We start from the raw sequence: 22,785 nt of genomic DNA on the forward strand, positions 1-22,785 counted from the left end.
GGAGGGCAACAAGCCCCCCCCCCACGCCCATCAGTCCCCCAAGGACTTCCACTCAAAATTTGTAGATAACCATATTGGTTAGCAGCGTTAAGTTCCAGCTAGAAAATATGTTTTTGAGGAGGACACTCCCCCAACACCCTCGGGGCAAGGGTTTCAAGTTAGTCCCTGAGGGCATATAAAGTTTTTATAGAAGGTGTTGTCGTAGAAACTTCAAGAAAGGCTGATTCGATTAAATATTCAAAGATATAGTGCCCTTTTTAATAGTCAAACCTGATTTGAGGGCAACTATCCCCCCCCCCTACGCCCAACACTCCCTGAAACACCTCCACTAAATATTTTGAGATAGCCATTTTGTTCAGCATAGTTGATTTGCAGATAGATAATATATTTTTGAGGAGGAAACTCCCCCACAACCCTCGGGGAAAGGGTCGTAAGCTATGCCCTGAGGGAATATAAGATTTTTATAGACGGTGTTGTCATAGACACTTCAAAAAAAGCTCATTCGATTGGAAATTCAAAGGGCTAGTGCCCTTTTTAAGTTGAAAGTGATTGGACGGTAACTAACCCCCCTCTCACGCCCACCTTTTCCCCAAACACATCGAATCAAAATTTTAGCCATTTTGCGCCATTTAGCCATTTTTTTTAGCCATTTAGCCATTTTTTTTAGCCATTTAGCCATTTTCTTCAACGTAGTTTAAAGTTCTGGAAATTAGGTCTTTGAGGATGACAACCCCCTCACAGCCCTTAGGACAAGGATTGTATGTTATGCCCAGAGAGCATAAAACGTTTTTATAGAAAGCGTTGTCTTAGAAACTTCAAAAAGGGCTCATTCGATTAGAAATTGAAATGGCTTGTGCCCTTTTTAATAGTCAAAAATAATTGGAAGGCAACTAATATCCCTTCCACGGCCACCATTTTCCCAAACACATCCAATCAAAATTTTGAGGTAGCCATTTTGTTCCACACAGTTAAAGTTCAGGAAATTATACCTTTGGGCAGGACACTCCTCCAGAGTCTTCAGAGTAAGGGTTATAAGTTATGCCCTGGGGGCATATAAGTTTGTATTGAAATCTTTGTCGTAGAAACTTGAAAAAGGACTCATTCAATTGGAAATTCAAAGGTGTAGTGCCCTTTTTAATAGTCGAAAGTGATTTGAGGGCAACCAGCCCCCCCCCCTCTCTCGCTCACCTTTTCCCCAAACACATCCAATCAAAACTTTTAGATAGCCATTTTGTTCAGTGTTGTGGATTTTTAAATGGAAATTATGCTTTTGCGCAGGAAACTCCCCCATAGCCCTCAAGGCAAGGGTTGTAAGTTATGCCCTGGGGACATATAAGGTTTTTACTGAACGTATCGTCCTAGAAACTTCAAAAAGGGCCCATTCGATTGGAAATTGAAATGGCTAGTGCCCCTTATATTAGTCTAAAGTGATTGGAAGGCAACTAACACCCCTTCCACGCCCACCATTTCCCCAAATATATCCAATCAAAATTTTCAGACAACCATTTTGTTCCACGAAGTTTAAAGTTCAGGAAATTATACCTTTGAGCAGGAAACTCCCCCCACAGTCTTCAGGGCAAGGGTTATAAGTTATTCCTTGGGGATATATAGGGTCTTTATTGAAATCTGTGTCGCAGAAACTTGGAAAAGAGCTCAATTAATTAGAAATTAAACGGGCTAGTGGCCTTTTCAATAGTCAAAAGTGATTTGAGGGCAACTATCACCCCTTTCACGCCCAGCCTTTCACCAAAAACATCCAATCAAATTTTTTGATAGCCATTTTATTCAACGTAGTTGAAAGTTTTGGAAATTAGGTCTTTTAGAATGACAACCCATCCCCCCCACAACCCTCGGGGCAAGGGTTTTAATTTATGCCCTGGGAGCATGTAAGGTTTTTATTGAAAGCGATGTTGTAAAAACATCCAAAAGGGCTCATTCAATAGAAAATTGAAAGGGCTATTGCCCTTTTAATAGTTGAAATTGATAGAAGGGCAACTAACCCCCCTCTCACGCCCACCATTTTCCCAAACAAATCCAATCAAAATTTTGAGTTTTGTTCAACGTATTCGAAAGTTCTGGAAATTAGGTCTTTTAGGATGATAATCCCATCAGAGCTTTCAGTGCAAGGGTTATTAGTTATGCCCTTGGGGCATATAAGGTTTATATAGAAAGTTGTTTTAGAAATTTCAAAAGGGGCTCATTTGATTGGAAATTGACATTGCCCTTTTTAATAGTCGAAAGTGAGTGGAGAGTAATTAACCCCCTTCTTACGCCCTCCACTTCTCCAAACACATTCAATCAAAGTTTAGAGATAGCCATTTTATTCAACGTAGTTGAAAGTTCTGGAAATTATGTATTTAAGGATAGCTAACACCCCCGAGTCCCCAGGTCAGAGGTTGTAAGTTAAGCCCTGGGGGCTTATAGAGTTTTTAATTATAGCTTGGTCTTAAAAGCTTCAAAAAGGGCTCGTTCAAGAGAAAACTCTGAGGGATAGTGCCCCTTTTAATAGTGAAAGGGATTGGAGGGTAACTGACCACCCTCTCATGCCCACCATTCCCCCAAACACATCCAATCAAAATTTTCAGATAGCCATTTTGTTCAACATAGTAGAAAGTTCTGGAAGTTAGGTCTCTGAGGATGAAACCCCCCCCCCACTCCTCAGGGCGAGGGTTGTAAGTTATCCCCTGAGGGCATATAAGGTTTTTATTGAAAGAGTTGTCGTAGAAACTTCAAAAGGGCTCATTTGATTGGAAATTGAAAGGGCTAGTGTCTTTTTTGATAGTTTAAAGTGAAAGTGAGAAAGACTAACGCCCCACTCACGCCCAACGTTTTCCAAGACACATTCAATCAAAATTTTGAGATAGCCGTTTTGTTTAACGTAGTTGAAACTTTTCGAAATTAGGTCTTAGAGGATAACAACCACCCTCACAGCCCTTAGGGTAGGAGTTGTAATTTATGCCCTGGGGGCATATAAGGTGTTTATAGGAAGTGTTGTCGCAGAAACTCAAAAAGGGCTCATTCGATTGGAAATCGAAAGGCTTAGTGCCCTTTTTAATAGTCAAAAGTGATTGGAAGGCTTGAAATTTTTCTAGTAAATATCCATGTGAGTCTGTTACATTATTTTTTTGTTGTTGTTGTTGTTTAGACTAGGACGCTGCGCATCGAAGCAGTTGTCCTAGAAACTTCGAAAAGGGCTAATTCGTTTGAAAATAGACAGGGATGATGCCCTTTTTGATAGTCGATCGTCATTGGAGGGAAACTAATCCCCCTCCCACGCCCTCCCTCCCATTTGACTTTGTTTAAAAACTAAATGTTGCCATAAGATTAAATCAAAATGCACTGTCTTAATGCTAATTTCCAATAAAGCATCTCAACAGTATCCCAAGAACGACTGAGGGTATTATGTTCCAACTTTTGGGGCTACTTCTGCTCTTAAAATATAACCAAATCAAAATAGCGTAAGTGTATCCAAGCTATCAAAGAAAGTAAACAGATTTTTTTTAGAATGGTATAAAGTTTTCCATTTCAGGTCAACTAGACGAGGTATGAAACTAAATTAAACACTTCTATTTGTGTCCAGATTTTTAAGAGAGTGTATGTTGTTAAAAATTGCTGAAAATTTTTCTCCAGCATACAAATAGCAGGCCAAATTATAAATCTTTAAAAAAAAAAAGATTTAAAGTATTATTTTCTTTTTCTCTGAAAAGACTATGTCAATATAGAACGAACAGAAATTAATTAAAAAAAACTTTTTCCACAAAATAAGTTTTTCACTTTACTGAAAAAAATACAAATGAATGTGCATTGTCAGTTTAATATACATATACTGATATTTAGTAATCAAAATCTTAATATTATTTGATTTATTAAAGTTATAAAAGTAAGAACATTTATATTTTTTTCAGTAAAGGGAAAATTATGTTCTGGCCTTCGGAAGGCATAGGAGTTTTGAGCCCAACTTGTGTTAATTTCTGCTCGTTTTGAGTTTGACTAGGTTATTTATTGTAATTTCTGTTCATTTTGGGTTTCATTTATTTATCGATGCTGATTTGTGGTAGTTTCACGTTTGGTAGATAATTTTACTTTATTTTTGCTCATTTTTTGTTTAATAGAGTTCTTTACTTTTCTTTGAAAAACTTATTTTGTGGAAAAAGTTTATTTAATTAATTACAGAAAAAAAACGAACAAAGAACTATGTCTTGAATTTTGAGAATACCCCCACCCCGAAAACCGGGCCCAAAGCTAAGTAAATTGACTGCAAGTTCAAGTTCTTTATTAATCAGTAAAAAATGTTTTTGACAAAACTATCAAATTAATGACCCACAGTGAGAATAACTCGTGTGTGGGTTGATATACACTTAACAATAAATAAATAATACTATCTCCAGATACTGGAATAAAAAGATTGCTCTTCAACTATCCGTATGGTAACAACAAACAAAATCCGAATCAAATCAAAATAACCAAATAAATAAAGTGAAATGAGGAGTATCCACCCCAGAAAATAAATCAAAATTAATAATTACTGATTAAGTGATTCATTAATCCAATTTTATTATTAACCAACGATATATTCAAATCTACAAAACTATGAAATTTATTCCAATTATTTATAACGCTATCGCTCGGTGAAAAACGGGAACTGTGAGATTTTATTGAAGCTTGACGAACAACAGAAATGCCACGTGTTAAATATGCATGAAAAACCCGATTATTATCCTGCAAAAATTCATTATAAAAAAAAAAATAATCAGGCAAAAGACCTTGAACGTGTTTAATCATATAAAGAACAGAATGGAAAGAAGGGAAAAGATTTAGTGGAAGGATATTTAAAATTTGATACATACTTTTTGTTGACGATTTTTACCAGGTTAAGAAAACGGGTTAGGCAGGCAATTTTTCAATAGACGCAGAGCTTTATCTTGTTGCCTCTGAAGAGGTAGAATATGAGTTCTAAAAGTATTCAAAAAAATAATGGGACAGTAATTTATATATGAATGCACTAGAGATAAAGAGATTTCAGGGCTAAAAACGGTAGAACAAATTTCAGATGATTCATCATTCCTATATTTCTTGCCAGTTTCATTCGAAGATAAATTGCATGGCTTTCAAATGATAAACTTGAATGGGGGTAGTCAATTAATCGTCATAATTTCCGGTGCTGTTCTCCCAGTACAAGAGAAGATGATGAATTTTGTCTTAGCACAATTAATAGACAATTTATTTCTCGAAAACCATAAGATAAGCTTCTTCACTGCTGATTCCAATCTGAGCTTCAAATATCTAGAGTCGGGACTGCTGATTTTGCATGCCGCGTCTTCGGCGAATAATGAGTTAAGGCCAATATCTTTGTTGCTATTACTGATATCATTAATATAGATAAGAAATAGGAGTGGATCCAAAATAGAGCCTTGTGGGACTCCAACTGACTGAGATTGAGATACTGATGAGGAAGAAGTATCACCTCGGTCTACATACTGATTTTGGTTTTTTAGTTATGACATTACTAAGTCATTAACTGGGCCTCTTATGCCGCAGTTATCAGGTTTAGTATGCAATATTTAATGGGAAATCGTGTCAAATGCCTTTTAATGTCAATAAAAATTGTAGCAGAAATATCACCTTTGTCGAGTGCGTCATGAACAAACTGAGTCATTGCCATAATAGCATGCTCAGTAGAGTGAGACTTCCGGCACTCAAATTGCATCGGACTAAAAAATATAGATTTCATTAGAAAGCTGACTATACGGTTATATAGGCACTTTTCGAGCAACTTCCCAAATGTAGACAGGATCGAAATCGGCCGATAGTTCTTTGGGTTCTTCGGGTCTCCTCCTTTAAACAAAGAGACAATTCTTGCAGACTTGAAACAAGAAGGAAATCTTCCGGTTTTAAAACAGAGGTTGAACACATGGGAAAGCAAGATTACAATATTTGGTGCTGTGCACTTAATAAGATTAGTAGATTGCCCGTAAACCACTTCGGACGATACATTCTTTAAAAGCTTTCTTGTAAGTGAACCCTCATCTGGGGTTACAGTAGTAGGAAAAATGGAGCTATTGAGAAACAGGTGTAGATTTGATTGAAATTCCTCTACCGTCTTATTATCCAGATGACGGGTCAGGTTGTTTCCAGCAGTTGACGCGGTTTCCTCGCCAATTTTGCAAAGTGCATATTTAATGCATTGACAACTTCTACTTTCCCTTTCGCAAGTTTTGTTCTATCTTCAGCTACTAACTCATCAGGAAGATCATGGGTCTTATGCTTTCCTAAGCACTTATTAATTATTTCCCATGTCTTTTTGGGGGACCCTTCTGCTTCAACAAATGCTTCGGCGAAGTAATGACTTTTTGCTGATCTTAAAATTTTTGTTAAATAATTTTTGTATCTGCGAAATTCAGCTAATTTAACTTCAGATGGATGCATTAAGTATGCCTTATATAACAGATTCTTATTTTTTTATTGATGCCAGCAATCCAGGAGATATCCAAGGCTATATGCAGCCGTCGTTTTATGGCCATTTTTAAACCAATGCTCTTGTACAAAGCCGGTACGAACTTATTGAAGGATCCAAGCTCTTGGGGGAGGGGGGAGGAATGAGTATTGGCTGTATTGTGCCGAAGCCGTGGTGCAGAGAAAATTATTTTTGAGGAAGACCGTTAATTGGTCAATGTCTAAAGACTGGAATCATTGCCCTGTTTTTGGATTCGGTTATGAGTTACTTATGCTATAAGGCGCTTTTATTATTCATTTGGACATGCTGAGAACCCTAAAACCCATGAAGTTCCCTAAAACCCATTAAAGACCAAAAACAAAATCTGGGGTGGGGGCTAAAATTCGATCATTAAGTTCGAATTTTTTGCATTTCCTGGTTTCGGATTTTTTTTTTGGATTGTTCGCATGTTAATCTCTAGATATTTTAGTGAAAAAAAAACTTTGCGTTTGCAATTTGTTCCATTTCAAACCGTAGAATGACTAGCCTACTCATTGTGCCCCGAGTCAGGATATAATTTTTTTGGAGTGAGTCAGGACTCAGTTTTTACACCGAGTCAAGACTTACTTAGTTTCTACACTGAGTCAATCCGAAATTGCTACGAAATTCTGCAGCTTAGACTCAGCTTGTTTGCTGCAAAGCCATAGCACTCAATGCACAAAATAGTGGTCATTCAACCAAGTTTTCGTTAGTCATCACATAAACATTAGTAATCACAGAACTTTCTTATTTAGACTTAGGTCTTCACACGCCGGCTAGCACATAAGGCGACAACGGTGCCTCTCCATGAGGTGCCTCTCTTGTGCTTTTGACCAAAGTTCTTCGAGCGACGATCTCAAAAGCGCAGTATCCTTCTCAAGGCATTTGCCTAGTGTTGCCTTCTATCACCCACGTCTTCTGATGTCAGAAGGAACCCAACACCACACATCATGGGGTCGCCATCGGGTAGTCACAATTCTAGCGATCACGAGTGGTTGTTTTGTCTTTTCACGTATAGAGGCGTTAGTGAGCTTATCAGTCCACTAGATACCAAGGATGCGCCGAAGACAGATGTTCTTTAAACCCTGGATTACCTTTAACAGCTAGTTAGTCTACTCCCAAGATTCGTAGCCGTACATTAGTACGGAGAGAACGCTACTATTGAAAAGCTTGAGCTTTAGGGAGTATGCTGGATTCCTCCACACATTTCTTAGTTTATTGAAGGCGTTTCCTGTGCATGCAATTGCGTGTGGTAATTTCCCGCTCAAGGCTACCATCATATTTAATGACACTACCAAGGTATTTGAACTCTTTAACCTCCTCTAGTACATCAGATTCGACTTTGTTTCTGTGTACTGATTGACAGACCAACTCGCCTGGCTGCGCTGGAGAATACAGCGATATTATTCTGTAGCTTCTCTCTTAAATGAGAGTTGTATCATCAGCAAAATGACCGTCAAAGAATGTGCGGTTTTGATTCAGCTGAATTCCACCTCTGAAATTACATATTCGAAGTACATAGTCGATGAAAATAGCAAATAACACTGGGGAGAGGATACGTCCTTGGCGGGCATCAGACATCGCACTGAACCATTTGGTAGGGTCCCCATCATCAGTCCGTACAGCACATAACTGATTCTAAACCACAGAACACGGCTCAGAAATGTAACTATGCCCTGAACATAAACCTTGATAATTTGAATAAAAATCAGACACTCCCTTTAAATCGTTACTGCCAATCGTGTCCAAAAAAATCGCAAAAAAAACATGCATTAAAATATGGTTAATATTGAAATCTAACTTTCAAACAGTTCATGGTAACGAACTGTAAGTGTGGACGACGCGGGCCGATAGTAACCGTAACTCTAAAAAAACGAATTTTGATAACAACTGATATGCCAAAAGAATTCTCTATTTGATTCTGATTCCAAATACATAAAATTCATAAGTTTAATGTTACCCATCAAAAGCTACGACTCTGAGAAAATTTATGTAATTTTCCAAAGAAGGCGGAAGACACACCGAAAAGTCAAGGAGTCTTAGTGAAAATTGCACCGTCAGATTCAACATATCAGGTAGCCCTATTGTAGAGGTTTCAAGCTCCCATCAGAAAAAATATAGAATTTTGTATTTTCGCCAGGTGAAAGATCACGGATGTATGTTTATTTTTTTTTCCAAGAGGTTATCGTAATGAACTAATGGTCCGAGAATGTCGGGAGAGGGCTCATTTTAACTGAAATTAAAGTTTCTGTTTTTTTTTCTTTTCAAGTGACCAAAAAGATCTGAGGACAACTAGCCGCCCCCTCCCAAATCCCTTTTTTCTCCCAAGTCGTCCGATCAAAATTTTGACATGGCATTTTGTCCAGCATAGTTAAAATGCCCAATAACTATGCCTCTGGGGATGATATGACCCCCTACAACCTCCGGGGATAGGGATGTAAGCTATGAAATTTGCCCATTGTTTACACATAGTATTTGTTATTGGGAAGTGTACAGATATTTTTGGGGTGGGATTTCTTGTGGGTGGGGGATTTTCTTCGGCGAGGGAAGTTTCCGGGGGGGGGGGTGAACTTTCCAAGGGAAATTTTATACGAAGAAATTTTACAGAATTCCTATGCGAAATTATTTGTATCTGTTTTACTTTCTCTGGCGACTCGATTTTAAATGCTCCGGGAAAATTTTTAGCGGTGTTGAAAGTGTTTGATGGTTTTTTTCCGTGGGGTGGGGGTGGGATTTTTCTCGGCAGAAATTCTTCATTGGGGACTTTTCCACGAAAGAAATCTTTCATGGGGATTTTTCCGCGGGATAAATTTTCCTTGAGGGGGGGGGGGATTCCGGGAAAAAATTCTACAGAGGGGGATTTCTGCCATGATTTTTAAACAATCATAATGTTTTTTCAAATGAAAGTAGTCTAAAGAAAATTTTCCATGTGGAATTTTCCGCAGGAAACATTGTCGGGGGGGGGGGGATTTCCAGGTGATATTTCAAGCAGGAGAGCTTTCCACGAAGAAATTCTTCCTAGGGAGTAGAAATTTTCCATGGAGGGTGGAGGTGAATTTCCCAGCAATATATCAAAACGATCAAAAATTGAATAAAAGAAAATTTTTTTCAACTGAAACTATGGAGCAATATTAAAACTTAAAAAAACAGAAATTATTTCGCACATGAGGTGGTCTGCCCCCTTCTCAATACTTTGCTCTTTATACTAAATATAATTTTGTGTTCCAATTCTTTAATAACGACTCTTGAAACACAAGGACCGTTTCATTTGAATAAGAAGCTTTTTTTGAAGTACTAAAAAACTTTTTTTTGTTTTATCACATTCAAGATCGTGATCCTTACTTTAATTACTTAAAAAACTTTTTCCACAAAATAAGTTTTTCTAAGAAAATTAAAAAACTCCATTAAACCAAAAATGAGCAAAAATAAAATCAAATAATCTACCAAGTGTGAAAGTACAACAAATAAGCATCGACAAATAAATGAAACCCTAAACGAATAGAAATTACAATAAATAACTGAGTGATACTTAAAACAGGCAGAAATCAACATGGGTAGTTTAAACCCTATATGCCTTCCCAAGGACAGAACATAATTTGCACTTTACTGAAAAAATGTAAATGTTTTTACCTTTATAACTTCAATAAACCAAATAATATTAACATTTTGATTACTAATATCAGTATATGTATATTAAACTGACAATGTTTATTCATTTGTATTTTATTCGGTAAAGTGCAAATTATGTTCTGGCCTTGGGAAGGCATAGGAATTTTGAGCCCTACTCATGTTAATTTCACACACCCTTTTAAAAGCAAGGACTCAAATAGCGCGGTTGAATTTAGTTCCGTACCTCATCAAATTGCTCAGAAGCGGTCTACTTGATGCCGTTCGCAAAAAAATCCGAATACTCTCCTTTATATTGTAGACGTGGTGAAGCCATTTTGACTTTACTGCGACTTGAGTGTAGAAGCAGTACCAAAGGCTTTAAAAAAACAACCTCAGTCGTTCTTTAAATACTGATGAGATGCTTTATTGCAAATTAGCATTAACACAGTGCATTTTGATTTAATCTTAAGGCAACATTTAGTTCTTAAACATAATGGGCAAATGGGAGGGTGGGAGGGGGATGAGTTGCCCTCCGATCACTTTCGACTATTAAAAAGGCATTAACCCTTTCTATTTTCTCTGTGAGGGTAGTGGTCATCCTCAAAAACCTATTTTCCAGAACTTTCAACTACGTTAAGCAAAATCGTTATCTCAAAATTTTGATTGGATGTGTTTAGGGAAAGGGTGAGCGTGAGAGGGGTGTTAGTTGCTCTCCAATCACTTTCAACTATTAAAAAAGGCACAAACCCTTTCAATTTCCAATCGAATGAGCCCTTTTGAAGTTTCTACGACAGCGCTTTCAATAAAAACCTTATATGCCCCTAGAGCATAACTTACAACCCTTGCCCTGAGGGCTGGGGGGGGGGGGTTGTTGTTATCCTCAAAGACCTAGTTTCTGGAACTTTCAACTACGTTGAACAAAATTGCTATCTCAAAAATTTTGATTGGATGTGTTTTGGGAAATTGTGGACGTGAGAGGGGGGTTAGTTGCCCTTCAATCACTTCTGACTATTAAAAAGGGCACTAGTCCTTTTTATTTCCAATCGAATGAGCCCTTTTTGAGGTTTCTACGACAAAGCTTTCTATAAAAACCTTATATGTCCGCAGGGCGTAACTTACAACGCTGCCAACATCGTTCTTATATGCCCCCAGGGTATAACCTAAAACCCTTGTCCTGAGGGCTGTGGGGGAGTGTCCTCCTTAAAAATTTAATTTCTATCTGGAAATCAACTACGCTGAACAAAGTGGCTATCTCAAAATTTTGATTGGATGTGTTTGGGGAAATGGTGGGCGTGAGAGGGGGGGTTACTTTCCCTCCAGTCACTTTTGACTATTAAAAGGGGCACTAGCCCTTTCAATTTCCAATCGAGTTATTATTTTTTGAAGTTTCTACGACAACGCTTTCTGTAAAAAAAAACTTATATGCCCCCAGGGCATAACTTACAATCCTTTCCCTGATGGCTGTGGGGGGAGTGTCCTCCTCAAAAACATAATCTCCAGACTTTTTAACTACGTCGAACAAAATGGCTATCTCAAATTTTTTATGGATATGTTTGGGGAAATGGTGGGTGTGAAATGGGTGTTAGTTATCATCCAATCACTTTCGACTATTAAAAAGGGCACATGCCCTTCTAATTTCCATTCGAATGAGCCCTTTTTGAAGTTCCTACAACATCACTATCTATGAAAACCTTATATGTCCCCTGGGCATAATCTACAATCCTTGTCCTGAGGGTTCTGAGGGGGTTATCACCTCAAAGACCTTATTTCTAAAACTTTTAACTACGTTGAACAAAATGGCTATCTAAAAATTGATATGAAGTGTCTGGGGAAAAGGTCGGCGTGAGAGGGGGGTTAGTTGTCCTTCAATCACTTTTAACTGTTAAAAAGAGCACTAGCCCTTTGAATTTCCAATCGAATGAGCTCTTTTTGAAGTTTTTACGACAAAGATATAATTTCCAGAACCTTCAACTACGTTGAACAAAATGGCTATCTCAAAATTTTGATTGTATGTGTTTTAGGAAGAAAAGATGGGTGTGAGAGGGGGGTTAGTTGTCGTCCAATCACTTTCGACTATTAAAAAGAGCACTAGCCCTTTGAATTTCCAATCGAATGAGCATTTTTTAAGTTTCTACGACAAAGTTTTCTACAAAAAATTAAAATGCACTAGGTACATTGCTAAAAACCTTTGCCCTGATGACTGTGGGTGAGTGTCCTCCTCAAACACATGATTTCTATCTTAAAAGCTATTACGTTGAACAAAATAGCTATCTCAAAATTTTGATTGGATGTGTTTGGGTAAAAGGTGGGCATAGAAGGTGTGTTAGTTGCCTTCCAATCCCTTTCGACAATTAAATAGAGCACAAGCCCCTCCAATTTCCAATTGAATGTGTCCTTTTCGAAGTTTTATGACAACTCCTTCGATACGAAGTGCCCTGGTCTAAGACCAAGAAACCAAAAAAAAAAAAAGATACATTGTGCCCACATCGTTCTTTACTTAGGCAGCGCTATTGCGCTGCCTATGAAAAAATAGCAGACAAGTGAAAACCAAGAGGACTTCTCTCCAGTACTAGCAGATGACTACTAAAGTGAGGAATCAAAAAGCTATAAGTGAACTGAAAACTAAGATCGAAACTAATAATGCAGAAATTTTAAGTTCTTCGATTCTGCTATTGAACCTATGTCAGCCATTAAATTATCTGTTCCAAATCCTTCCAATTTACTACAGGATTTCCCTAGGCAGGTTTTTGTGACCAATCTATTTTTGTGTAATGGTCAGTAGCCTTATCGAACGTCTTGTTTCCTTTGTTGGCGCTCTTTTTCAATCTCGATTCCCTCTGATATGACTGTGTTCCATGCAAAATTCCTATTTGGCACCATTGCAAGTGGTCTTAATTGGGATATACGTATTTAAAAAATTGCTAAGCATGCTAACTTATTATTATACTTGCTTTACTTCCCGAATAAATGGAAGTACATCAACTCCGATTTCCTTTGTATTTATCTGTCTTTCACCAGGCTGGTAATGCAACCATGTGCCTTCGATCGAACGTGATAATAAAATTGAAGCAGTCGGGAAATGCTCTATTGTGATTGTATATAACTAATTTGTATATCTTACCCCTATAAAGACGGAAGATACAACGTTTACCTGCCCTTTATCAAGTTCACTTTGACTATGTCCTCACGCTTGGTCTATTTTTTCCGATCTTCACAGCCCTGTTAGACTTTCCTGTGTCGTTTTGTCTCTTCATAGGCTGCAACATGTTCAACGTTTTAAAAATTCACTGAAACTACTGAAGAAGCTCCGTCTTCGTGCGATAGAGGTTTTAAATAAATAATCTTTCGTTTAGCTTTCTTTTATCCCCTCTTTTTGTTTTCTGTTTTGTTCCGATTTCCCGTCACTGCATTGCGCGTTTTATTCAATTTTCAATTGATCAATAAGCTATTTATATATTCATGTTGCTTGACGTTGGATTGTGTTATATGTTTTTAATTTTATTCAGTTTATACTCATTTTATGAGTTTGCCTAGAAATTTGGATCACTTATAGCTACTTTCAAATAAGATCTTCTCTTAAGATCTTGTTCGTGGTAACGAATTGTAAGGAAGGAACTTGGCCCAACAGTAGCTGAAACTCGAAAAATCATAACTTTGATAACCATAAGTATATCAAAAGAATTGACTTTATACTCTGACTCCAAATATATAAAGTTTATTAAGTTTAGCGTTACCCATCAAAAGCTATGAGCCTTGGAAAACTTGCCTAGTTTTGGAAATGAGGGGATACACCTCCAAAAGGTTAATCAATCTTAACGAAAATAAAACCATCAGATTCAGCACATCAGAGGATCCTACTTTAGAGGTTTCAAGCTCTTTATTTGCGAAAATGTGGAATTTTGTATTTTTTGGAAGAAAAAAGATGATGGATTTGTTTTTTTTTTTCTTCCCTGGGGTGATCGTATCGAACTAATGGTCCTAGAAGATTGGGAGATAGCTCATTTGTATGGAAATTAAAAGTTCCACTGCCCTTTTTCAGTGACCAAAAAGATCGGAGGGCATCTAGCCTCCCTTCCACACCTATTTTCCCTCAAAGAGATCCAATAACAATTTTAAGATATCCATTTATTCAGCATAGTCAAAAGATCCGATAAGTATGATTTTGATGATGACATGACCCATAGTCGGTAAAGAAAAGGCTGTAAGTTGCGCAATTTTGCCCATATTGTCCATATATAGTATTTGTTTTAGGGAAATACACGAAAATTTTCTCGAGGTAATTTTTTGCCGGGAAGGGGTATTTTCCATGGGAGAATTTTCTGTAAAGAGGAAATTTTTCTGGGGAATTCTGCAGGGGAAATGTGACACGGGAGGAGGAAAGGTAATATCCTAGTAGGTTTTGAAAAATAGCCAGAAATCGAGTAAGAAAACAAAACAAATTTTTTCAACTGGAAGTTAGGAGCAACTTTAAAACTTAAAATGAACAGAAATTAATCTGTATTTTAGGGGGGTTGCAAAGCCTCAACCCTCTTTCTTTAGGCTAAAGTTTTACTTTGTGTCCTGATCCTTTAGAAGAGGTTACTCAAACACAAGGGCCTTTGATTTTGAATGAGAAGTATTTTTGAAGAGTTATAGGACTTTAGCGTGTTATAAGAGACAGTCACACTGGAAATTAGGCTTATTAGCTGTTTAGTTTCGTGAAGCTTTTGCTTTCAAGTAAATATTTTTCTTAAAAAATAAAAAAAAATTAAAAAATCGAATTTTGCTATTTTAGGTGATATATATCTTCGAATTTGGCCCGTCTTAGAAAATTAATCTCTCTTATGGTGAGCTGAACTCTGTTGGTTATGTTAGTGGTGTAATCCTTATTGAAATAAGTCAATCAGTTTATTATTATTATTATCTATTTATTACCCGCCAAAAAAAGGTACAAAAGACGGAGTATCAATAAAAGAAAAAAAAATCATTACTGGCAATCTGCCCCAACTTATTTTAAACTATTTATTTCACCCGTTAAGTTGTTCTAGCGATGCATATGTGATAGTAGACCCCGGCGCACCAACCGAATGCCGCCAACGAGAGGCCCAGTTGACCGCTGCCGAAGTGTCGCAGCGCCTCCGGCGTGCCGCCGCCGGCAGAGGTTGCGGCTTTCGGTTTACTTTGAACTAATTTTGCGGCATTTCTTTATTGCCTCAAACACAAGGTCGGAGCCTTTCTTTTCTCTAGTGGTTAAGTATTTCGATTTTACTGATTAGAAATCAAGCAGGGTTTGCACTATCCCCGAATTTTTCGGGATTTTGCCAGAAATCAATGTGTAAATTTTTCTGCGAAAATCACGCCGGAAAAAAAAATTTGGTTCTCCGAATCACCGAAAATCACTCAACCACGGTGCCACCCCAGTGATTTATCACTAGTGACTATCCCTGCCAAATATTATTTTTCATATCATGATTCTTCGCTACTCTCTTTTTCGTTAATTTTCGTCTCTTGTGTTACTTTGCATAAAAACCAGACAGATACAATTGCAAATTACACGGTTCTTCATATGTTGACAAAAGTATTGTCTTTATAAAATGAGATTAAACCATTTCGATTGCAGTTTCCCAATTGCTATAATATTCTTACATCATTCGTAGTCAAGAGTTTTATTTTTAAGTTGAACGAAACGCTTACACAATACAGGTTAAGTTTGATTTTGAAATTGATTGTCAACAGATTGTTGCGACGTCTGAATCGTAAGTTTGGAGAATTTTGTTTTCTTTTGCTGTTTTTATATACATTTTCTTAATGTTTAATGAACAATTATTGAACGCCTGATATATTAAAGAAAATAAAATTTTCTTTCTGAAAATTTTTTACCCCCCCCCCCCCCAAAAAAAAAAAACCTCTGTTGAGATAAAGTTTAGCTATTGACTATGTACAAGGTTGGGGGTTGAAGATTGAAACGGAAGTGACCTCAAAATAAGATTCATGAATTTTTTTATATTACTGCCTATATGGGGGGTATAGGGGGCTATCATTTTCAAATGATAATACCTCAATTTTTTTTAATTGAAAGCAGGGATTGTAAAAAGATAATTATTTTTTTCATTTAAAGCGGATACGGGAGAAAATTCACTGGGAAACTATAGAAAAATTTTGATCGACCCAGGGCCCCCCATTGGAACTTGTTCATATTCTTGGGTATTTTTGGATTTCTCAAAGGCTACTCGTCTAATTTGTCTTTTGTGTGTGCTCCCTTTTAATTAGATTCCTTGGATCTTATTGAATGCCACGGCGAATCTATTATCTAGTATTTCAATTATTATGCAACGGCTCTGAAACGCCATAGCCATTTTGTTTCTACCAGATGTCTACTTCTCTTGATGAATAACGAAAAAGACCAGCGTCCAGCCAGCGACTTGCGAAATTTTAACTCCTGAATAGGCCCAAATCTGTTGTTAGTTCAAGCTGGGATTTGAGAAAGACGGATGAAAACATTAATATTTGCGATCAACATTGATCGTGCCGTCGGCGCACTGTCGACATCTTACCGGTGGCGCCGCCGGCGCGCCACCACTGTCATTTTTGGCCCCGCCGCCACCGGCCTTCCCTTATCGACACGGTGCCGGGGTCTATGTGATATGCTGTCTTATAGTAATCATAAAAACATCCTTCAACTAAAGCTGAGTTTTGGTATTACGTGTATTTAAAACATTATATAAAACACATTTATAGAAGAAATCACAAATGTACTTGTAAAAAGCAATGATCACGTATATTAAAGAGAAAAACTATACATCATCTATAAAAAACATAATCATGCAAAAAACAAATCACGATCATAATTAGGAAAGCACAATCTGAAAGTGTCCGACAGATTTTGTTTTTTTCGGACTTATAATATAAAAAGTACATTTATAGATATTGAAAATGAAAGGCATCACAAAATTTTCAGTTTCTGAAGTACTGAATCGTAAATATTTCAGCTTCTAGCTATCTATTTTTAGCCGATTGGGCTGGCCTAACTTCGTATGTTTGTATTTAGTTTTAGTGCTGTCCTTTTAAACTCACTGTCGGTGTCGAATATTAGAAAACATTGAATGTCCAGTCCACAAGATCAAGCACTATAGTGTGTCATGTCACTCCCATCTATAATATGCATATTCTGGAAATCTTACCATTTCGTGTTAATAGTAAGACCCTTCTTGGTATAAACATGGTCATCTGTACTTGGTTTTTCGATGTTTATAATAATGGGAGCAAAAATGTTCAAAGAATGTACCTCCAGTGTTTTCTGAGAAACTTTTGAAGACTTTTTGACCAACGAAATTCTTTTAATTTGTGAGTCAGCTGACGTGTTTCTCAATTCTGATGCAGCCTTTCCATCACCAAAGCACACATTTAAAAACGCTTTGCTTAATTTGAGTGACGATAATATTTTATGATTTGTTTCATCAGAGCATTTTGCCTGAGGCACGAGTCTTTCAACTTTCAGCCATTTAATTCTTACATTATATCCTATTTTTTGAATCAGTCGTGCAATTCTTCTTCCACCAAAATAGACGTCTGACAAAGTTGCTCCTTTGAGCGAAACTTTACCGCATGAATGTATTTTAGCTGCAACTTGTGGCTTCCTCAGCATAACATGGCAAATAGATGGTTGACTCGATGTATATTTGGTGTTGCCAATATTTTTGGCGATAAGCAAAGGCTGGACAGGACATCCCATTGAGAAGGTTGCAACAATATGGCATGCTTCCATTTTCACCAATGTTGAATCGAGATGTGTTCAGCACCGAAGCTGAATCGTAACTAGGTTTAAAACCGTTGTGTTTGTCTTTTATACTTATTTGCCAGGAAGTAAAGACCATGACGTCATTTATGCAGTTGCTTGCCAAAACAAGAATGTGACATCATAGGTAAGAAAGTAATGACGAAATTCACATTATTGTGATATAGTTTTGGGACAGCTAATGAGAGAATTATGAATCATTCTCTAAGTCAGGCTTTTTACAGTTCCCGGAAGGAATAACGTGTCTAAACAGGAATTTGAGACCTAGGTTATGAGATCATCTACTTATTTATGGGATAACCTCAAGTATTATAAGAAGAAAAGGCTAGTAAATATAAGGAAAGGCAAACAGAAAGGAGAAAAGTGAAGGTAAAGGTAAAAGTGAGTTTTTTTGTTTTTTTTTTAGAAGAGAGTAAAAGAAAATGAAAAAGTTTTTATAATTAGAAATTGAGATGTTTTTATTTAAAAGAAATGATAAAGAAAGAAGTATTAAAAGTAGGATAATGATAAAGTTTTAATGAGGATTGAGCAGCCAAAGGGGAAATGAAAGATGAGTAATAAGGGTAAAGGAAATGAAGTAGAAGATAATGAAAGATTCTACCTATTGGTTTTTATTTGTAAAGGTGTAGTATTAGGTTTCTTTCTTACTTTTTTTATATATATATATTCTTATTTTGGGAGACAGAGGTAAAGGTGAATTATATACCGGGGGAAATAGAGGTTGATGAAAAATATTATGGAAAGTGTAATTTAAGGTCGCGATGGAAGGGGTGCCCTAAGGGGGAAGGGAAGCCCGTGATATCGGATGAACCTAAAAGATATAAGAAAATTGAAATGTAGTATACCTCTATTTTTATACCTTGGTATATTTTGGAATGCTCAATTTTAGAAGCGCTTCCAGAATTTTTGTTCTGGGGGGGGGGGTTACTAAGAAAACTCTTTAGGGGGGGGGTACACAAAAAACCTCAAAAAACGCATACAAAATTTGTTTATGTCCGTTTTTGTTACGTTTTTACGAGTCAAACAAACATTTCGGGGGGGGGGAAGGGTTTCAAACCGGGTAAACCCCCCCCTGGATACGGCCTTGCTCAATTTTTATATAATATTAATAAATTTAATTTTTTGAAGAAGTTATTTTTATTAAGAAAAGAGTAGGTGATATTGGATAAATTATGAGATATTTTTAATTAAATTTTGAAGGTCAGTGAGAGGAGAGGAGGTGGGATAAAAAAAAACCTCACTTTTACCTTTACCTTCACTTTTCTTCTTTATGTTTGCCTTTCTTTATATTTACTAGCCTATCCCACTGAACGCTTGCCTTTTTCAGTACCTCTGTTGGGTTCGTATCTTTCAATTTCGCTTTCCAAACATAATAGCTGAAATGTGTCAAAATGTATGCCAAATCTTTGTGTTTTTTCGTTTGATTGGTTTTCGTGCATAATTTTAATTCTACAACCTTTTCTGCGGTGACCAGTTCCTCATTTTCTTGTATTTCATTACCTAACAGTTGTTTCAATTCTTCTATTTCTGTTTTTACACTTGTGCACTGGAGAATTAAATGTTCAAGTGTGTCAATTTGATTTCCACACCTTCCGCACATTCCAGTCGACTTGGTGGGGTCTATCCTGTGTTTTCTCTCTTCAGTTGGCAGTATTTTCTGAACTTGGAAAAACGCATGCTCTTTAACCTTCGGCAGTAAGAAACTAGAGTGTATCAGGTCGAACATTTTCTTCAGTTTTTCATCGTCAAGATCACTCGTCTCTTTGGAGGTAGGTTTTCCTGCAAAATGAACCATTGTTTCATATCCGTTTTGTTGATTTTTTTGCTATCAGGGTCTGCGATCCTTTTTTCCAGTAATTCTTTGACACTTCCGAAATGTTTTTGTACCGAATTTGGGCAGTCACTCCTTTCATTTCTCACCCATGCGTTATACCAATTTTTCATTGGGGTTGTTTCTTCAAAATGCATTTCTTCGATAATTGTTTTTATGGGAAGTTCTATTATCTTGGCTTCTGTGTTAATTATTTGTAGGCGTCATTTGCTTTTCATTCGAAACGTATTTGTAAATTTAAACTTTGGAGGAGATTTTCCGTACCAGATGAACTGATATATCATTGATTTTATTTTCTTCTGGATGCCTTTTGTGGGGTTTGTTACTGAAGCGAAATACCATATCACTGGACAACAGTAAATATTAACATACTGAGCTTTTTGAAATGTTGTGAAGGCTCTTCCATATCCGTAAGCAAGTGCCGACTTAAACTTCTGCAATGTTTTAGCCCAGTTTACTTTTTCCGTCTCTTTCCATGTTTTTCTCCATTTGATACCTAAAACCTTTATTTCATCTTTCCTTTCCAACCCGCCAATAAACTGAGGTTCTTCTTCGCTTTAAGACAGGACTTGGCATTTTTCTTTGTTTAATTCTAGTTTGAACAAATCGCAGTACTTAGTTATACAATGGAGTCGTAAATAATCCATGTCTGTTTCCGTGAAAATCGTGAGGTCGTCGACAAATCCTTCTTTCTTTTGTTGGGTTCCTCCTATCTCGATTCCTTGAATCTCTTGCTCCAAATATCGCAACAAAGGGTCAATATATATATATTTCGAACAATAAAGAGCTTAATGGGGATCCCTGTCTCACTCCTGTCTCTGATTCAAAGCTATCACTTTCCATATTACCTATCACAATGTCTGTTCTATTTTCTCCAAGGTCTTCTTTATCCATTCGATAACTCTTTACAGAAACCGTATGCCATCAGTATAATAAGTAGGATTGTTCTTCTCATTTTGTCAAATGCTTTTCGAATGTCAAAGCTTGTGATTCTGTATTTCCCTTTTTTCTTCTTTTTTTCCATCACTTGAATTACGTTTCGTATGGCTCTTAGAACATCAGCTGTTTTCCGTCCATCTAATCCTCCTTTTTGTCGCTTACTTAGCAACTTAGCAAATACCTTTTTTAGTCGGTTTGCAAGAACTTTGGTGAGGATCCGATAGTCGCAGTTTGTTGAATTTACAGGAATCCTGGCTTATAAAAGGAAATTGCTTTTTAATGGTCTAGTTATCTTGTTCTTTCTTTATTGATTACAATAGTAAATGAGGAGCTTACGAAAAAAGAGAGGATCTAAGTTCTGCTATTTTTTAACGAGTAAGATTTTCAATAGTGAGTTATGACCTGTGTTTTTTTATGGTTGGGAAACCAGTTAAGATTATTTAAGAAATTCTTAGGTCTAAGTGATTTGTTTAATGAATTAGTTTTAAGGGGTTTTTAGGGATGACTAGTGTAAGAGTAAATAGATTAGTCATTATGGTTGGAATTGGGAGGATCTGGTATCTCTAGGGATGACTCTCTCTCTCTCTCTCTGTATGCCACGGCCTCCGTGATTACATCAAATTTGAAATTTCTAGAAGCGTATTAGGTATTGTAGATAACGATCTAATTTACCTGTACGTTTTATCCTTTCATACATCTTAGAAACTTCATTTCATCTACAACCTCAATACATTCGCTATTGTTTTTTGATGAACTGATTTTTTTTCATCTTTTTTGTCTATTTTTGCTTTTGTTTGCTGTCCTAAAAGCAAAATAGACTAGAAAGCAAATTTCTTTTAGGTGCAAATCGCTTCCCTGGATGTCGTTGCAGAGGACATTGTAGCACTAAGCAGTGTCCTTGTTATGTTGCAAACCGAGAATGTGATCCTGATCTGTGTGAAGTTTGTGGATCTGAAGAAATTGATCAGACCAAAATGGCATGCAAAAATGTCAGCATTCAGCGTGGATTACGTATGTTTTTGCTCCTCTTTTTAGTTCAAAGGGGGGCAGACCAGAAATATCTTGGAAAAGTAAAAGAAGAATTTTATTAATGCCAGTTTGAAATTATCCGGACCTAACGGAATTAATAGAATTATCCGGAATTAACGCAAATTATTTCCGTTTGAAATTACCTTTGGTTGGCACTACGTAAAAAGCAAATCATTTTTAATCTTGAAATAGTTTCTGGTTGTTCTCATGAAAATTACCTACTTTCATGTTAAGTACCCTGGATCGACACGCTTGTAGACAATTTAGCTCCATCCAACCCTGTTCAAAACCTGGGGTTAGATACTTCTTATGAAATTCCTAGATATCTCATGTCTTTTAGTCGAACTATATTCATAATGTCATCTTAGCCTAATTTGTATGTGGGTGCAACTAGACTAAGTTTTATAAACGTCAAAGTTTGTGTGCCCAAAGTCAAATTTTTATACATATTTTTTGTAATTATGTAGTATGTTTTCGTTCCAAAATGTTACATTGGTTCTAACTGAAAATTGCCAACTATTGGTTTACTTGGAAGCTAATATAATTTTTGTTGTTGGCAAATCGAGACATTGTTATATTTAATGCATAATTTACAATACATAGTTACATAAATATCGATACAAAAATACAATCGTAGGTTTGATAAAATAAGCACAAAGGTGGCTGAATTCAGCGAATCATGAAAATGTTTTTTTGCCTTGAAGTATTTGTGAAACCAAATATGATCTGTCAGCCACCTTCTTATAGATAGGATGATGGTCCGTGACTGATTAATAGCAAGAAGTGAAGGAATTGTGATATTTGTTAAATTTGGCTTCCATCTGGTCTTATAACTCTAGGATTTGTCGCTGCTAGAAATACAATAGCACATTTTGGATGCCTTGTCTGTGCCATATTTTTGCTCTCTAATTTTTTAAGAACAAATATTTTCTCTTTAATTTCCTTCATCTAGAAAAAGAATTTTTCTGTTGCTGATTTTTTAAGCTATAACATTATTTTTTTGAAGAATTAGAAGTCTGTTGACAATTATTTACAAAAGAGAACTCATCAGAAAGCTGTAGATTGACGTTGTAGACTCAATTAAAGAGTAGTTACAATCTTGACAACAAAAATTGGAAGGTTAAATGGAAA

The 22,785-nt window shown here is 36.6% G+C and overlaps 1 protein-coding gene across 1 annotated transcript in view; it reads left to right on the forward strand.

Moving 5' to 3' along the window:
• The window catches only part of E(z) (histone-lysine N-methyltransferase E(z)), a 133,409-nt gene that overhangs the window by 96,272 nt on the left and 14,352 nt on the right, over positions 1 to 22,785 (forward strand). The window contains exon 11 of the mRNA XM_089095367.1: positions 21,466 to 21,636. Coding sequence (XP_088951493.1) covers positions 21,466 to 21,636 — 171 coding nt within the window. The remainder of the gene's footprint in view (positions 1 to 21,465; positions 21,637 to 22,785) is intronic.

Source organism: Artemia sp. Qi Xiang Cuo, chromosome 10 (genome assembly GCF_049724085.1).
Source record: "Artemia sp. Qi Xiang Cuo chromosome 10, ASM4972408v1, whole genome shotgun sequence".
NCBI lineage: Eukaryota > Metazoa > Arthropoda > Branchiopoda > Anostraca > Artemiidae > Artemia > Artemia sp. Qi Xiang Cuo.